This window comes from Bufo gargarizans, chromosome 2 (assembly GCF_014858855.1).
Source record: "Bufo gargarizans isolate SCDJY-AF-19 chromosome 2, ASM1485885v1, whole genome shotgun sequence".
Lineage (NCBI taxonomy): Eukaryota > Metazoa > Chordata > Amphibia > Anura > Bufonidae > Bufo > Bufo gargarizans.
The window spans coordinates 415,711,504-415,730,545 of record NC_058081.1 but is presented as its reverse complement, the minus strand read 5'-3'; the positions used below and the strand labels follow the sequence as shown (position 1 = coordinate 415,730,545).

General features: G+C 40.6%; 1 protein-coding gene across 1 annotated transcript in view; it reads left to right on the top strand.

The window, feature by feature from the left end:
• LOC122928246 (catenin alpha-1) overlaps positions 1-18,616 on the top strand; it is a 111,678-nt gene extending 93,062 nt beyond the window's left edge. The window contains exons 15-18 of the mRNA XM_044280891.1: positions 1,068-1,249; positions 3,231-3,336; positions 4,403-4,537; positions 16,758-18,616. Of these exons, the coding sequence (XP_044136826.1) occupies positions 1,068-1,249; positions 3,231-3,336; positions 4,403-4,537; positions 16,758-17,045 (711 nt within the window). The 3' untranslated portion in view covers positions 17,046-18,616. The remainder of the gene's footprint in view (positions 1-1,067; positions 1,250-3,230; positions 3,337-4,402; positions 4,538-16,757) is intronic.
• Positions 18,617-19,042: the final 426 nt, after the last annotated feature.

The following is a 19,042-nucleotide window of genomic DNA, read 5'->3' as shown; positions in this document are numbered from 1 at the left end:
CAACTGATGGTCCCAACCCCATTTATAAGGCAAGAAATCCCACTTATTAAACCTGACAGGGCACACCTGTAAAGTGAAAACCATTTCAGGTGACTACCTCTTGAAGCTCATCAAGAGAATGCCAAGAGTGTGCAAAGCAGTAATCAAAGCAAAAGGTGGCTACTTTGAAGAACCTAGAATATGACATATTTTCAGTTGTTTCACACTTTTTTGTTATGTATATAATTCCACATGTGTTAATTCATAGTTTTGATGCCTTCAGTGTGAATCTACAATTTTCATAGTCATGAAAATAAAGAAAACCCTTTGAATGAGAAGGTGTGTCCAAACTTTTGGTCTGTACTGTGTATATATATATATATATATATATATATATATATAATTTTTTATTTTTATTTTTAAGAAATCTTTATTTGTTTCAAGATATGCAAAAATAGCAAGCATCATAACAAAATATAACAGCGGCAACAGCGCCAGCACGGTCATGGTCACATGACAAAGATAAGTATCTAGAACATAACCATCATAATTTCAGAGAAATTGAAAGGGATCATCTATTTTTAGGGCTCATGCACCACAGATATTTTTGAGGCCCATATGCGGAACCATTCACTTCAATGGGGCCACACAAAAAACCAGAAAAGACTCTGTATGCATTCTATGTCCGCATGGCTGTTCTGCAAAAAATAGACCATGTCCTATTGTTGTCTGCATTATGGATAAGGATAGCACTGTTCTATTAGGAGCCTTCGATTCCACAAAATGCAGAATGGACATGGCCTGTATCTGTGTATTCTGTGTTTAGCGGATCCACAATTTTCAACGGTCGTGTGCTGAGATATAACTTTGTTGCATTCTCTGGTAGTTACTGACCACTGGGTTTTACTACATTGATTGAGGATTATAGAAGTTTTTTCCGATTTGATGTGAAATTATTACCTTCAACATCTCGTTTAAATAAAATGTCATGAATATTATTTCATATGCGTTTCAGAACTGCCGTATACATGATGGTCGTGTGGGAGTAAAGTTGTGTTGAAGAATAATTTCTTTTGAATATGTTTTAGGCAATTATGGCTCAATTGCCACAAGAGCAAAAGGCTAAAATTGCTGAACAGGTGGCAAGTTTCCAAGAGGAGAAAAGTAAACTTGATGCTGAAGTATCAAAATGGGATGATAGTGGAAATGACATTATCGTTCTAGCCAAGCAAATGTGCATGATAATGATGGAGATGACTGATTTTACTAGGTAAGCCTTGCTAAACAAGAGCACATTACCAAATATACAATTTTTTTTTACATAAAAGAAATGTATTTGTTTTTTACTTTTATACTATTTAAGCTAGAAATACCTATTAGTGATGATCCTGATTAGCAGCGAACCACTAACAGACATGGCTTCTATGTTACAGCAACAACTAGCTGATTAATTCAACTGAAAGGCATATGACGTGTATGTGAGGAGTATCTTTGTATGGGATTACAAAAACATGTCTGCTTTATTGCAGGAACAGTACCACACCTGTTTATAGGTTGCTGCAGCTCAGCTCTATTGAAGTGACTGCAGTTAAGCTGCTCTACTACACACAATCTGTGGCTGTGTTTGTGTGTTTACTGATGCCTTTCTGAGAAACGGACGTTAACAATGGGTGCAGTCAATTGTATGGGTGTAATGGGTGCAGTCAATGAAAAACGGACACGATAGAACATGTTCTATTTTTTTATGTCCGTTTTTCACTGACAGTCCCAAAAACTGCTATATGATTATGAATAACCCCATAGACGACCATTGGTAGTATAAAAAAAAATAGTAATAGTCAACAAAGACCTGGACTGACGATTGCAGCCTGTAGGCATTAGAACAAGTGTATAATACAAGTATACAAGAGCATAACATCGTCCAGTACAGTAATATAATGTTATTGCTTCGTCAATAAAAGTTGTCAGGATACAGAAAATAAATAAAATGGCGTAATGGCATGTACGGCCCTGTCCACAGAACATTGAATTGCAGCTCATTTTCTTATTTCATCTGTTTCTCTCTTCCTATGTGCATTGAGAGTTGCGGCTCCAACATCCGCATCTGCTCTGACAAGTGGAGAGTAATCTTTTGATGTTGTACAGTTTGTTTGTTTTTTCACAGCTTTTTCAAAGTGGTGACTGTATGCAATGGCTCTGATATCCAAAGATGCTGCTGACCATTATGGGAAAGCCTGCTCTGTAACAGGTACCCCACTACACCTCTGGGGACGAGGTGACTGAGAGCAGCAGCTGCACTTTGAAAGGGTTTCTACCACCAGAAATACTGTTATGTAGCTGACTGACATTAGCTGACTGACATACATAACAGTATGTTTCTAACAGTAGTTCCTGCAGCCGTTTTTGTTAAAAGCGTACTTTTATAGATATGCTAATGAGCCTCTAGGAGCTATGTGGGCATCATTAGCACCTAGAGGGCTCCGTCCACTAACCATTTCAGCCGCCCATCGCGTCCCTCCAGCCCGCCCTGCTCCTGTTGATTGACGTGAAACTTCTCAGTATCGAGTACCAATTCCCGCGCCTGCGCCGTGCGCTTCTGTATTCTCCCGGCGCCGGCTTCCTCACTGCGCCTGCGCCAACTACGTTATAATGAGGAAGCCGGCACCAGTAGTGCAGCATTCACTCACTGCACCGAATACAGAAGCGCACGGCGCAAGCGTGGGAATTGGTACTCGATACTGAGAAGTTTCACGTCAATCAACAGGAGCAGGGCGGGCTGGAGGGACACAATGGGCGGCTGAAATGGTTAGTGAACGGAGCCCTCTAGGTGCTAATGACGCCCACATAGCACCTAGAGGCTCATTAGCATATCTATAAAAGTACGTTTTTAACAAAAACGGCTGCAGGAACTACTGTTAGAAAGATACTGTTATGTAGTGCTGACATTAGCGCATCGCTAATGTCAGTCAGCTACATAACAGTATTTCTGGTGGTAGAAACCCTTTAATTTATTACATCTCAGGAGAGGAAACCTTGCAATATGTAATTTGAAAGTCACATAAATGTACTAGTTCTATTGGATTTTAAATAAGATACCTCATGGGATAACCTTTAAGGCCAAGTTTTAGTAAAAAATGTTCTGCTGCCCTTTGCCTTGAATTTAGCTAAAAGGGAAAATGAACACGTCAAAAACTACACTGCATTAGTGCTTTGTTTCTTTTTGTCTAAATCCTCTATCTGCTTCTTTACAGAGGAAAGGGACCACTTAAAAATACATCAGATGTTATTAGTGCAGCAAAGAAGATTGCAGAAGCTGGGTCACGTATGGACAAGCTGGGACGTACCATAGGTGATTATGTAAGTATTTCATATATTTAAAGCTCTTTTATCAGACAAGTACTATATTGCCATTATTTATCTACCTTTTGTATATTGCATGTATTTTCTCTAACTTTCTCACGGGTCGCACCCCCTCCAGGTACCTATTCCCAGGGTGAGACCCCTGGCCTTACCAGTGGAAACCTGTTGCTGGTCAGATATAAGGACAAAAGGGATGTCCTTGTACTGGCCACAATTCACAGTAACAGCATCACCCCTGTCCCTGTGCGAGGTACCGCGGCAACGGTCCTCAAGCCCGATTGTATCATCGACTACAATCGGTATATTGGAGGAGTTGATCTCCAATATACGCCCTACTGTGTGCCCGTACAGTAGTTTACGGCCACATATGGGGTATTTCTGCAAACTACAGAATTGGGGCAATAAATATAGCATTTTGTTTGGCTGTTGACCCTTGCTTTGTTACTAGAAAAAATGGGTTAAAATGGAAAATTTGCTAAAAAATTTAAATTCTCAAATTTCATCTCCATTTGCCAATAACTCTTGTGCAACACTTAAAGGGTTAATGCCGTTTGTAAAATCAGTTTTTAATACCTTGAGGGGGTGTAGTTTCTAGAATGGGGTCATTTTTGGTGATTTCTATGATGTAAGCCTCACAAAGTGACTTCAGACCTGAACTGGTCCCTAAAAATTGGGTTTTTGAACATTTCTGAAAAATTTCAAGATTTGCTTCTGAACGTCCCCAAAAACTAAAATGGCATTCCCAAAATAATCCAAACATGAAGTAGACATATGGGGAATGTAAAGTAATAACTATTTTTGTAGGTACTACTATGTATTATAGAAGTAGAGAAATGGCTTGGATAAGTCAAAGCGTTTTAAAGTTATCACCACATACAGTGACATTGGTCAGATTTGCAAAAAATGGCCTGGTCCTTAAGGTGAAAATGAGCCCGGTCCCTAAGGGGTTAACCTAAATCTTGATTAACTAATGTATATGTACAGTAAATCATGATGAGTTTTATAATGGGTTTATTTTTTTCATTACTCTGAAAACCCCTTTATCATTTATTTTCTTTTGCAGTGTCCTGATTCGACTTGTAAAAATGATCTTTTGGCATATCTTCAGCGCATAGCTCTATACTGTCACCAGCTAAACATTTGCAGCAAAGTTAAGGCTGAAGTTCAGAATCTTGGGGGTGAATTAGTTGTCTCTGGGGTAAGTAATTTATTGTGCTTTTATGTAAAGTATCATTAACCCTATGGGGCATCATGACTTTAAGTAAATCACATAAGTGCAGAGGTTGTAATGAGCAGGTTCAGGAGCTGGGCTCGCTCCAAATGTGCCGTGGGTGGGCTGTGCTATACATCTGTCACCCGCCTGCAACAACCAACGCCACCAGCGTTGGCATCTAAGTGATTAGGACAGAGCAAGGATACTCCTTATATTAGCCATATAGGATGTACATGGTCTATGTAAGTAAATATAGTAAATAAGTTTATCTTGAATCTTTTTTAGATTTTTATGTATTCTTTACCTTTGCTATTTTATTTCCATTACCCAATTTATTTATACCTGCTATCCTTTAATGGCTTTTGAATGATAGCATTATATCACGGTGATGCATTTTAATATTACGGCGAGTGAACCTCCATTGGTGGTGTGCTCTTCCCCAAATATAAAATATAGTTTTAAAGCAGTGTTAGATATGCTTTTTAGCGTGCATAGCCCTTGTCAGAAGCTCAGCTCTAATATGTGATACTGCTGCTTTTCCAATAGTGAAACCATCACTGTGTGGCCAGTATGTTAGAGAGCAGGAAAAGCTGAACAGATTGATTTCTCTATTTGTTGACACTAACTTGTAATTTATTTAGCAGAAATCACTGCATCCCAAATGTTTGTCTGTAAAAGAGGACCTGTAACCTCTCCTAACATGTCTATTTTAATAAATAATTGCATTTACCATGCAGTTACAACTCTGGAGCATCGATTCTAACGACTCTTTGATGGGCCAAAGCAATTCATTAATAACTTGGATTGCCATCACTAGTGGGGTTCCACAGGGGTCAGTATTGAGCCCTATTCTTTTCAATATATTAATGATCTTGTAGATGGGTTGCACAGTATAATATACATTTTTGCAGAAGACACATTGAAGAGGAGAGTATACTGCTACAGATGGATCTGGATAGATTGGAGGCTTGAGCAGAGAAGTGGTAGATGAGGTTTAACACTGATAAATTTGAGGTAATGCACATGGGAAGAAATAATGCAGTACATACTGAATTGGAAAACACTGGGTTACACTGACATGGAAAAAGATTTAGGAATTTTAATTGACAGTAAACAGTGTCAGGCAGCTGCTGCAAAGGCCAATAAGATTGTGGGGTGCATCAAAAAGGGGCATAGATGCCCGTGATGAGAACATAGTCCTACCAGTTTACAAATCACTAGTCTGACCGCACAAGGAGTACTGTGTACAATTATGGTCTCCTGTGCACAAGACCGACATAGCAGAGCTGGAGAGGGTTCAGAAAAGGGAGACTAAAGTGATAACTGGAATAAGTGGACTACAGTACCCAGAAACATTATCCGGGGCAGTATAGAGCTATGACAAGTGTCGTGCCCTTTAGACCTATTGCTTATGTAGCAGTCTGTTGGTGGTCAGTCCAAAATATTCAGAGGTTTAGGCTGTTTTTAGCAGATAATTGACCGAGGCAGTGCAGGAGCTCTGGAGATCACATCTGCTCACATGTCTGGCAAGCCACGACCCGATGGAATTTTTTTTTTGACACCATGTCCCATTTGAAGCCCCCCCCCCCCCCCCCCCCCCCCGAGTAGAAACTCCAGAAACGTGACCCCATTTTAGAAACTACGGGATAGGGTGGAAGTTTTGTTTGTACTAGTTTAGGGTACATATGATTTTTGGTTGTTCTATATTACACTTTTTGTGAGGCATGGTAACAAGAAATAGCTGTTTTGGCACAGTTAGTTATTTTTTTTGTTATTTACAACATTCATCTGACAGGTTAGATGATTTGGTATTTTTATAGACCAGGTTGTCACAGACGTGGCGATACCTAATATGTATACAATTTTTTTTTATTTCTGTATGTTTTACACAATGATTTCATTTTTGAAACAAAAAAAATGTTTGTGTCTCCATAGTCTGTGAGACATAGTTTTTTCAGTTTTGGGGCGATCATCTTAGGTAGGGTCTCATTTTTTGCGGGATGAGATGACTGTTTGGCACTATTTTGGGGTGCATATGAATTTTTGATCACTTGCTATTACACCTTTTGTGATGTACGATAACAAAAAATGCCTTTTTTTTTTACACCTTTATTTATTTATTTTTACGGTGTTCACCTGACGGGTTAGGTCATGCGATATTTTTATAGAGCCGGTCCATCCGGACGCGGCGATACCTTATATGTATACTTTTTTAATTCACTTAAGTTTTACACAAAAACTGCTTTTTTAAAACAAAAAAAATGTTTTGGTGTCTCCATATTCTGAGCCATATATATTTTTTTTTTTTTGGGCGATTGTCTTAGGTAGGGGCTCATTTTTGCGGGATGAGGTGATGGTTAGATTGGTACTATTTTGATGGGCATATGCCTTTTTGATCGTTTACTGTTGTACTTTTTGTGATGTAAGGTGACAATTTTTTTTAAATTTAGCACAGTTTTTATTTTATGGTGTTTATCTAAGGGGTTAGGTCATGTGATATGCTTATAGAGCCGGTTGATACGGAGGCGGCGATACCTAATATGTCCCCCCCCCCTATTTTTTACCCTTTTTTTTTTTTTTTTTTACTTTATTTGGTGAAGATTGATTTTTGTTTATTTTTACTTTTTTTTTGGGGGGGGGGGGGGGACCTTTTATTTTTTCAACTTTTCTTTACTTAACTTTTTTTGTCCCACTGGGACTTTAACTTTTGTGGGTCTAATCCCTTTTACAATGTATTCCAATAATTCTGTATTGAAATGCATTGGCTGTATGAGTAATACTGTGTGTATTACTCATACAGCTTCCGGCCTGTGAGATCCAGGGGGCTGGATCTCACAGGTTCGTCACAGGAAGGCAGCGCTGATCCCTCAGGAAGGCATCGCGCTGCCTTCCATGCCATCGGGTCCCTCCTACAGCCGCATAGGGACCCGATAGCGCCGCCGCCGCAACATTGAAAAGCCGCAAACCGCAGGTCTGAATTGACCTGCGGTTTGTGGTGATCGCCAACGCGGGGAGGTCACAGGACCCCTCCGCGTATTTAGCCAAGGTGCCTGCTCAACGATTTGAGCAGGCATCGGGTTCCGATCACCGCCCACCGAGTGGTGGTGATCGGAAATACACATGATGTACCGGTACGTCGTGTGTCCGGAAGAGTTAAAAGCATCCTAAACTAATTGTGAGAGGTACATACATTTATGGGAATAAAAGGGTAAGGAACAAGAAAACACCAATGTGGATAAATACAATTGTAAAGAAAGCAATAAATGACTAAAATAAAGCATTTAAATCACTAAAACAGGAGGGTAGTGAGGAAGCATTGAAAAACTATAAGAAAAAGAATAGAATATTTAAAATACAAATAAAAGCAGCCAAACTAGAGACAGAGATTCATTAACCATAAAATGTTAGATCATCTGCATTTTTATAGTAGTTTCTGTACACCCTTGTAAAGGGCCTATGTGGAGAAGTCTAGGCAGTTTTCTCTTACACAAAGTTATGGTACTAGTAAAAACTACTCATAGATCCCGATAAACTAAAGTAAATAAAAATAAAAAAATCACTAAGTCTGATTCAGGCTATTGCTATTGATTTTGAATGATACAAAGTCCAGTAGGTGGCCTTACTCAAACAGCCTTCTCTGTATGTGTGTCATTCACTGAGTAGGATCTCCCACTTGACTCCTAAGACCAGTATGAGCTCAGATTAAATGAATATACTAAAGGTTGTAATGAATCTTTCCCCATAAAACTATATATATTTGCTTACTGTAGTTCCTGCTCTTTAACAAGCTGCCACGTGATTGCTTTCCTTTAAAGGGAACCTGTCACCGGGATTTTGTGCATAGAGCTGAGGACATGGGTTGCTAGATGGCCTCTAGCACATCCGCAATACCCAGTCCCCATAGCTCTGTGTGTTTTTATTGTGAAAAAACAACAACAATTGGATACATATGCAAATTAACCTGAGATGAGTCAGAGACAGGACTCCTCTCAGGTTAATTTGCATATGTATCAAATAGTGTTTTTTTTTTTTTACTATAGGGACTGGGTATTGCGGATGTGCTAGCGGTTATCAAGAAACCCATGTCCTCAGTTCTATACCCAAAATCCAGGTGACTGGTTCCCTTTAACCTCCTAACAGTCACATTAAAATTGGGAAAACCCTCCCAAAAATGGTAGATTTTTAATGTCTGTCTGCAGTAAATCTTGTTGGCGCACAACTCAGGGGACACTACTTCATTTTTTACTCCTTATGGACATCATTACTTTTAGCCTTAAGAACCAATAATATTTTCCCTTACGCCCATGACAGCACCCTTAAGAGACTCCATCCAGGACAGGAAACAGGAACTTTTGTGGAGAGCTCTTAAGGAGGAGCATGGCTCCTAGCCACCAGTTCCTGTTTCCTGTCCTATGGATAGGACGGCTTTGTGGAGAGCTAAAGTTATTAGGCTGCAGGTCTCCGAATTACTGTGAAGGAGGGGTTACCTGGTTCGGCGTAAGCCTCCTCTAGGAGCCGCTGAAGAAAGTCTGGTGCTGCCTTCTGGGTCCTGGAAAAGTGTTCGGGCTGGTGTTATGGTGCAGTCCCGGTCGCATTGGAAGATGTGGCCGGCACGCCAGTGCTTCCTAGCAGTGCTCAGCAGGTCCGGGGCCTCCCTCTCCTTTCCTTCCGGCTGGTTACAGGCATCAGGGAGGGCTGAGATCCTGTGGCAAGTGAGAACCGGAAGTAAGTAATCCGACTTCCGGTGTTTGGAACGCACGCAGCATGCGTTCCGGAAGTAGGAAATAAATCTCCTACTGAGAGGCCGCACGGAGCACCAGCAGGGACCCAACCAAGGGATTTTACTATGCCCTGGAGCGCGCGGTTAGAAGCAGTCCAGCCAGCCTACAGAGGGCCCGGATTTCTCCTCTTGAAGAACCCTCTATCCTGGATGTCTACTATGAAGGATGAGAGCGGTCAGTGCGCTGAACTACAGGAGGGTCATGAAGTCCGACCGGTACTCCTAGTGGGGTAAGGGGGATCGTTCCCCAGCCTTTTTTATTTCTCCATTTTTGTTAAAGGGGTTCTCTTTCTCTTGTCTCTTTCTTAGACAATTAAAGAGGGGCCTAGAAAGGCTATCTCAAAGACAAGAGGGAAAGAATGCGCTATGATGTGTAAAAAGAAGCTTGCTCCCTCCTGGCCAAAAATGTTATGTCAGCATTGTGTCGACAAAGTGGTGGAAGAGGAGTCCCCATCCCTACTTCAACGCATTAGAGATGTGGTGAAATCTGAAGTATCTGATTCCATGAAAATATTTAAAAAGAGCCTCCCTTCCACAAGCTTGTGCAAACAAGCCATGTCTACCAAAGCGTCAGATTCAGATTCCTCATAAACCAGATAGTTCGGACTCGTCGGCGGATGAGGAAACCACAGGCAAGCCACTCTTTTCTCCTGATGATATGGATTCTTTACTAAAGGCAACCTGTGCTACTATGAAAGTAGATGAATCCAGAGATACGAAATCTGTTCAAGATATTATGTTTGGGGATCTAGGACTTAGAAAATCCAGGGTTTTTCCGGTAAATGAAAACATAAAGTTTCTGATCCAAAAGGAGTGGAAGAAACCTTTTGACGAGGCCGACTCTGCTAGTTGGGATAGGTCTCCTAAATTGGATGACCCATTGCTAAAATCTTAAAAAAGTCTGCCTTACCATTTGAGGACCTTGGCAACTTTAAGGACCCTATGGATAGACGAGCTGACGTTTACCTGAAAAAAGTTTGGGAGACCTCAGCTCAGGCGTTCAAGCCAAATATTGCCACCACCTCCACCTCTAGGTCTTTAAAATTGTGGCTGCAGGAATTGGACTCTCACATCCAAAATAAGACTCAGAGGGATCAATTGCTAGCTGTCTTTCCCAACATCCTTAAGGCGGTTAACTTCATATCAGACGCCTCAGCAGATGCGTTGAAATTGAATGATTAGTTCAGCCGCACTTTCTATTTCAGCAAGAAGAGCTATCTGGCTGAAAGGATGGTCTGGAGAGATCTTAAATTAAACTTTGTGCCATACCTTGTCAGGGCGATTATCTTTTTGGGTCTGTCTTAGATGACCTGTTGGATAATAAAAAAAAATTCCCTGTCCCCAGACCCCTGAAAAAGCTGCGCTTTTTTTGGAAGAGTAAAAGGGAGTTTTTTATAAGGGGCAAAGAAAAGATTTCAGAGGAGGAAATAAAAATAGAAAAGACAAATGTTTTCTCTTAAATTCCCAATCTTCCTTATGTTCCAGACCCACTCAGCAACGACTGTTTCTCTCCTGTGGGCGGCAGACTCTCTCGATTCCTTCACGCTTGGGAAAAAATTTCCTCAAGCCTTTGGCTATTGGGCATTATAAGGGAAGGTTTTCGTCTGGAGTTTGTCTCTCGTCCACCGGAAAGATTCAAAGTCACAAATGTCTTTAAAAGATTCAGCAAAAAATATAGCTTTACGACAGGAGTATGTTTGTTTGTTTCTCTTTTAGAGAAAAAAGTCCTGGTTCCAGTCCCAGATTCAGAAAAAGGTCAAGGTTTCTATTCATCTCTCTTTCTGGTTCCTAAACCAGATGGGAGGTTCAGAACAATTATAAACCTAAAAGATCTTAATCAGTTTCTCTGTTACCAAAAATTCAGAATGGAGTCAATTCAGTCAGTTTTAAAAAATCTATTCCAGGGCTGCTTCATGGCCACCATAGATATAAGAGATGCTTATTACCAAATCCTAATTCATGCAGACTATCAAAAATATCTCAGAGTGGCGGTCTTAATCGAGGATTATATTCATCACTTAAAGTATACAGCTCTTCCATTCGGAATTTCACAGGCTCCCAGACTCTTAAGAAAAGTAATGGCAGAAGTCTTGGCCCACATAAGAGAGAGAGACATTCTAGTAATTTCGTACTTAGATGATATTTTAGTAGTAGCAGAGTCAAAGAACCTTCTGGATGTACATCTCAAAGAGGTAGTGCGGATCCTAGAAAAACCTGGTTGGCAAATAAACTGGGGAAAATCGCATCTAATAGCTTCCCAAAAATGTGTCTTTCTAGGAATGATCCTGGACTCTGAGAAATCATGTTGTATCCTTCGCCAGAACAAGATAGAGAAACTAACAGTAGGAGTTCAATCCATGATAGTAGCAAAAAATCTAACTATCAGGCAGGCAATGGCGGTGTTGGGCAGAATGACTTCCACGATACCGACAGTCAATTGGAGTCAGTTTCACTTCAGACCCCTCCAATGGCAAATCCTGAAAGAATGGCAGGGCGCCCTTTTCCCGCTGGATGCACCACTCCCGCTCACCATTCAGGCAATTCAATCTTTACACTGGTGGATGATTCCTTTAAATCTGTCCCAAAGTCTCCCTTGAAATCCGCAGGATTCCGTTGGAATCACCACAGATGCAAGTCCTTTCGGCTGGGGGGCCTATTGTCAGGGAATCTTACGGCAAGGGGTATGGAAAGGAGCAGAGAGTCAAGACTCTCAAAACATGAGAGAACTAAGAGCAGTTCTTCTTGCCTTAAAATAATTCCTTCCATTACTTCAAGGGAAAGCTCTAAAGATTTTTTCGGACAACGCCACAGTCGTATCCTATCTGAACTGACAAGGAGGAACCAGGTCAGAGAGTCTTATGTCCTTGGTCGCAGACATTTTTCCCCTCATAATACCTTGCGTTCCGTTTATCAGGGCGGTACATATAAAAGGAACGGAAAACAAGGTAGCAGACTTCTTAAGCAGAAACACCTTGGACCAGGGAGAATGGTGTCTGAATCAGATCTTCGACCAAATAACTCTCCTCTGGGGTCGTCCACAACTAGATCTGTTTGCAACCAGGGAGACCAGAAAATGCCACCTTTTCTTTTCCCTAAGGTCAAAAGACTCACCAACGGGGATAGATGCCTTCTCCCTCCATTGGCCAGATCAGCTACTCTACGACTCCCCCCCCCCCCCCCCCCCAAGACTCCTCTCAAGGTTTCTACAAAAACTAAGACAAGAACAGACGAGAGTGATCCTGATTGCTCCATTTTGGCCTCAAAGAACCTGGTTCACCTGGTTGACAAAACTCTGCCTAGCAGACCCTTGGATGCTCCCGCAGATACCAGATCTATTGTTTCAAGGCCCTGTTTTTCACCCGAATGTAAAACAATTACATCTAACAGCATGAGGGGGAAATCCTAGAGCGAAGAGACCTCTCCAGGAAAGTGGTATCTACCTTGCTATCCTGCAGGAAGGAGGTTACCTCCTCCATTTACCTTTAGGATCTGGAAGACCTTCCTAAACTTTTCAAAGGATCCGTTTGTGACGAACTGCGACCGCCGCGGCCACAATACGTCACGAAACTGTCACAGCGCCCCTAGCGGTCAATCCGCAAACAGGCCTCCCAGCCACCTTCAGCACACCGACAGTCTAACTTGAGTCCGTACAGTCGATAGGCTGAAAGCGCAGGGAGTGGACCGCCGATTGACCGCCAGTAAGCGTGCGACGAACTGCAACCGGAACTACACACAGGGTAGTTTAACTGCCACCACCTTGCAATTTATGGGAGCAAAGAACCCACTATCTAGATAACACAACCGAGTAGCTTTCCCTTCGGAGAGGCTAGGGTAAGTTTTTGCAGTGTTTGAAAACAGGCATATGGCTAAAGAAATGACTTGGAGGTCATTTATTATATATCTATATACAATACAAATTATCACGATGCACAGTAATTATTAACACAATAATCAAGGAAAGTATAGTCCAATAAACAAAAGGGAGAAAAGAAAGAAAATACTTAGTTTCCGCAGAAAAGATGTCTGTTGGTGAAATAGTCCGTTGCAGGGGTAAAGTCCAAGAAGCCTTTGTCCAGTGTAATATGCCTACAGCCCACAGGTTCTCTGGCTGAGGCCCTCTTTAGGTGTTGTTAAAAGTGGAGAACTCCTTTAGCAGATTCTAGGCCTTTGTTATAAAGGCTCCCAGAATCAAGGCGGGGAATTGAGAGTCCGCCTGCTGGGCAGGCTGTATTCCTGAGGTGAATGTCAGTTCTGAAATATGGCATGTGCCATATTGTGGGATGTCTCCGCTGTACACAAGTAACAAGCACATATTCACATTCCCCACAAAATATGGAGTTCAGGGATACCAAATATTACTATTATAACTGGTTCTATGATGGGGTAACACCATAACTTTACCTGGGCACATCTTAGAGTTATGTTTGTCCTATGTAAACGTCCAGTGAATTCTGAGTGACACGATGATGTAATTTTTATGTCCGTAAGATGCATGGGCTCTCTTAAAAAGGTAAAAATCATATCTCAGATTCATGTTGCAGTCTGGGAAACCTTGGTGCCGGCCTGTCTGCAGCAAGCCAGCTTACAGACCCCTTATGGCAGCGACACCAAATGTCTCCCCCCCAGGTGCAGTCTTCACACCTAGCTGTGATATCTCCTCAGGAAGGGAAGTTCTTTTGTCAACCTGAGGAAGCCAGCTGTAATTGCGTTATCTGCTGGGCATCTATTGACTTGAACAAAAGGACTATGTTGTTCTCTGGGTACAACAGAAGGACAGAAGGAGACGCTCTGAATAATCAAATTGTAGGTTCTGGGGCCTAGGGAAATAATTACTGTTTAATAGACCCACTGTTCAATAAGGCAGAGTAATATTGATAATATTGGGAGGACAGTTCAATATTCGCGGATCATCCGTGACACCGTTAAATCCCCTAAATCCTCCTTCTATGTGTAAGATCCTAGATTTTTTTTTACAAGCTGGTCATGAAAAGAACCGAAGGTCTTGCACTCTCAAGTTACAGGTATCTGCCCTAAGTGCCTTTTTTGACTTTCCAATTGCAAACCATCCCTGGGTTAGAAGATTTTTTAAAGCGATCAGCAGAGTTAGACTGATAGTCAGACCCTCGGTTCCCCCCTGGGACCTCAACCTAGTCCTCACCAGCTTGATGGAGCCTCTCTTTGAACCATTACAAGATTTATTTATAAAACTCCTTTCCTTAAAAACTGCCTTCTTGGTGGCGATCCCCTCAGCCAGACGGGTAGGGGAAATTTCAGCTTTTTCAACATCTCTGCCTTATACTAACATCTTGGATGACAGAGTACTTATTAGAAGGTAGTATCCATGTTCCATAGAACACAGGACATTGTCCTTCCCTCTCTGTGCCAAAATCCAAACAATGAAAAAGAGAAGAAACTCCATTGCCTAGATGTGAAAAGATGTCTATCCCATTACTTAAAGGTTACAAGTCAATGGAGGAAAACCTCCAAAGCTTTTTATTCAATTTAGAGGGGAAAATAGGGGTCTCAGTCTCTCCTAAATCACTATCCAGATGGATTGTAGGTGCCATTGCTTTGGCCTATTTTTCAGCCAGAAAAACTTCTCCGGCAGGTTTTGGTGCTCATTCCACCAGATCAGTTTCTACTTCATGGGCAGAGAGGGCTGATAGAACAGAAATTTTATAATTTTATATGTATGTATACAAATTAAAAATAAAAAATTTTGAAAATAAATATATATATATATATATATATATATATATATAAAAAAATCTTTTTGTGTAAATGTTTGTTTTAGGACAAGTTCTCACAATTAACTGGTGGCTAGGAGCCGTGCTCCTCCTTAAGGGCTCTCCACGAAAGTTCCTGTTTCCTGTCCTGGATGGAGGCAGTCTCTCAAGTGTGCTGTCATGGGCTTATGGAAAAGTGATTACCGATGAGTGTAATCTTAAATGTCCTCCTTTGTGTTCTAGCAGTCATAACGTTTAAAATTTTTCTTCTATTTTTTTATTTTTATTTTGTGGGATTAGTTGTAGGTTTTTTAGGAACCATTTTGGGGTATAATTTGCATATCAAATAACTTTTATTATTTTTAGGGGGAATTTTTTTTTAGTGTTCACAATGTGGTAAAAATAATATCATATAATTATCTGGGACATACAATGATGGTAATGTCACATTTCTTTATATTACAGTTTTTTCTCTCCTCCTGCAGCCTGTCAGCTCTGCAGATACTCCCTCATTCTCCTGCAGACTGACTGGGGGGGGGGGGGGGCTGCTTTAACTGCTCATATCTCTGGTTTGGTACCAGATAAAGATATGGTGTAGTTTTGTATTTTCTGAAGGCTGACATTCCAAGCTTTCAGACAATACCAGAATGACAGTAAAATGTTAAGTACAGGGGAAGATATCACTGATAGAAATCGGGATGCTGTGAATGCAGCTGGAAGTGAAAGTAAAAGCCGGTTTTACCTGCGATTATTCCCGACTCGATTTCTAACAGTGATTTCTTTTCTGTTGCTTAGACCAGTGGTCCTCAACTCCAGTCCTCAGGGCCCACCTGCCGTTCATGTTTTCAGGATTTCCTTAGTATTGGGCAGCTGATATAATTAGTGTCCATCCATCAGGATTTACCACAGGTATTCACTTTGTGGGATACTCCTAAATCCTGACCGGCAAGTGGGCCCTGAGAACTGGAGTTGGGGAACCCTGGCTTAGACTTCAGCTGTCATTTTGGTCTGGTATGAAAGCCTGGAATGTCCGCTGCTACCATTCAGAAGATAACAGCCTCTAAAGCAGCCCTCCCCTCCTCTTTCTGCCCATGCCCAGGTTGGGCAGAACAGTTAGCTACTTTTCCTACTGCCGGAGCTAGAGTCGGGCAAAACAGTTAGGTGGTTAAATGGGTTATCCTGGAAAAGATATTGTTGACTTATCCTGAGGATAGGTCATCATTTTCACATAAGCGGGGTCCAAGTCCCAGCATCCACGCTGATCAGCTGTTTCAGGTTGCTTCTTCACTTACCAGAACCTGTCAGTTTTCCAAGGACAGTGCCATACATCGTATAATGGCAGTGCTTGGTATTGCAGCTCAGTGTCAGTGTCATTGACATGAATGGCGCTGAGCTCCAGCTAGGCCATGTGACCGATTTACAGTGATGTCACTGGTCTAGGAAGAGGCAGCGGCATTGTTCAGCGGAGGTCCCGGGTGTGCAGATCTGATACTGAGGACCTATTCTGAGGATGCCATAAATATCTTTTCCTGGATAACCCCTTTAATGATATGTGGGTAAAGGTATATATTGATATTGCCTGAGATAATTGTCCACTTTAGCTTGAAAAACATTTTTATAGAACAACTAATGCAGATGTGAGGTGATTATGTTTTAATGTGTTTCACATACTTCTAAACCAGTTTCTCAAATATTTTAGGTTGATAGTGCCATGTCCCTAATTCAAGCTGCCAAAAATTTGATGAATGCTGTGGTACAAACAGTTAAGGCATCTTATGTGGCCTCTACAAAGTACCAGAAATCACAAGGAATGGCATCCTTAAATCTCCCAGCAGTTTCTTGGAAAATGAAGGCTCCAGAGAAAAAGCCCCTGGTCAAGAGAGAAAAACAGGATGAAACTCAAACCAAAATAAAACGTGCATCTCAGAAGAAACATGTCAATCCTGTGCAGGCACTTAGTGAATTCAAAGTTATGGAGAGCATATAAGCATATATGATACAAATGTGATATTTTGCATTGTTCACTTTTCTTACATAAGCCAGTTGGGTCTTTTTTTGTTAGAGAATTAACACAATCCATTTGGAAAGTATGTTATATCATTTATATGACACCACTGTCAACATGGAAAGTTTTGTAAATCCACTTTTCTGTAGTTGTCGATTGCCTGCATTGGTCATGTGGACTAGGCGCTACTCTGCTCCATTCGAACACCCACGATCAGGTCATCTATTTTAAAGGGTCATATAACCCCTTTAAGTTACGATACCCTGAGGGAATATTTTTGCTTTAGTATTCAAAAGTGGTTTTATCTTTGAAGGATATTAATTAAAGGGGTATTCCGGTTATAACAAGTTATCCACAGGATAGGTAATAGCTATCAGATCGGTGGGGGTCCTTTAATTCCCTTACGATTGCCTGTGCTTTGGCTGATATGTTTAGATAGTGTTTAACTTTTACTCTTAATATATAAAAAAAATTATGTCTTTTTTATTTCGAATGTTATATTGGAAGATTTTTTTTCTCTCTTTCTATTAACACTGCCATGGCAATCAGTGACCCATATGTCATCATTGGCCCGAGGGTACTAAAGCTTTCTACCTTAATTATAGCTGTCGGCAATATTGTAATCTGCTTTATTTGATAGACTTTATACATATTCCTGAAAATTACTAAATGACATGTCTTTCTATAGAAAAGTAAAAAAAAAAATTGTTACCCTTAAAGGCAATGTGTCACCAAAATGTTTTTTATTTTGACAGTTAAAACAATTAGCAAAACATCCTTTTTTTTTTTAATCTATTGTCTGATCTAATCTAATCATAATGCCACATGGTCCATAGACACAATGGTCTGGAGGAGACCTCATTGACTTTTATGGGAGGTTTTCTAGGCATGCTCTGTGGTGATCTGTGCAGAGGTCATTTTACAAGCAAGGAGTAGATAATGTTTTTGAGGGTCACCTATTGTGAATGGAGGATCTCTACACAGATGTGATATATGCCAATCTAAAACTGCCTGTAATTATAATTACATAACTGCATTAACGTGATCTGTACAAAACTATTAGTATTAGTGGCCAGTGAGAAAACTGCAGGATTTTATGGTTTTTGTTTAAATATATATATTGATATAAGTATATATATTTAACCTGGCATGTAAAGCATGTTAAATAGTTGCAGCAAACTTTAATTTGACTTTCAATGTTTTTTTTTTCTCTATTAAGCATTTTTAATGTGTTGGGTGTTACATTTGCCGCATCCATACATCTGATGGCCTGACTGGCAGTGGTAAAGAATAATCAGACTCCTTAAGCTACGTTTCACTCTTTCTAGAACTGTAAAATAAAGGGTTTTAAATTTTTGTCAGAACTAAAGTAAAACAGCAATCTGTATTTTTAATTTTCTTTTCTGTCTTTTTTTTTTTTTATAATTCTAATATATGCAGGTCTCTGTTCAAGTACATTTCATAACACTGGAAAAAAGCTTTGAAAATTGTAATTATAAATTGAGAAACCTATTTTCTATGCTGCAAATAAAATAAACTTTCCTACAAAATTATTTATGATGGGTTTGTATATACTTTAACCTAGGGACTAACAACCTCTGGCACATCAGCTGCTGTAAAACTACAACTCTCAGCATGCACACATACTTGGTTCTTCTTGCAACTCCCCTAGAAGTGAAAGGATTTTATGAGTTGTAGTTTTAGAGCAGCTGGGGTGCCAGAGGTTGCTGATCCCTACTTTAACCCCTTCATGACCAATGTTGATTAACTATACAGTTAGGTCGTATATATGTCACCACTTTAATAGCAAATATTGCTATATATGTCTGTGCTATTAAATGGGTGACAATCAGGATACTCCGGACTGGAAAACCAGCAGGTGACTTCCTTGTCTAGATACATGACATCCCCTCTGTAGCCATCTAGCTTTTATTCCAAATATTGTAACCCAGGTATTTCCAAGATTTAATTGTGTTTAA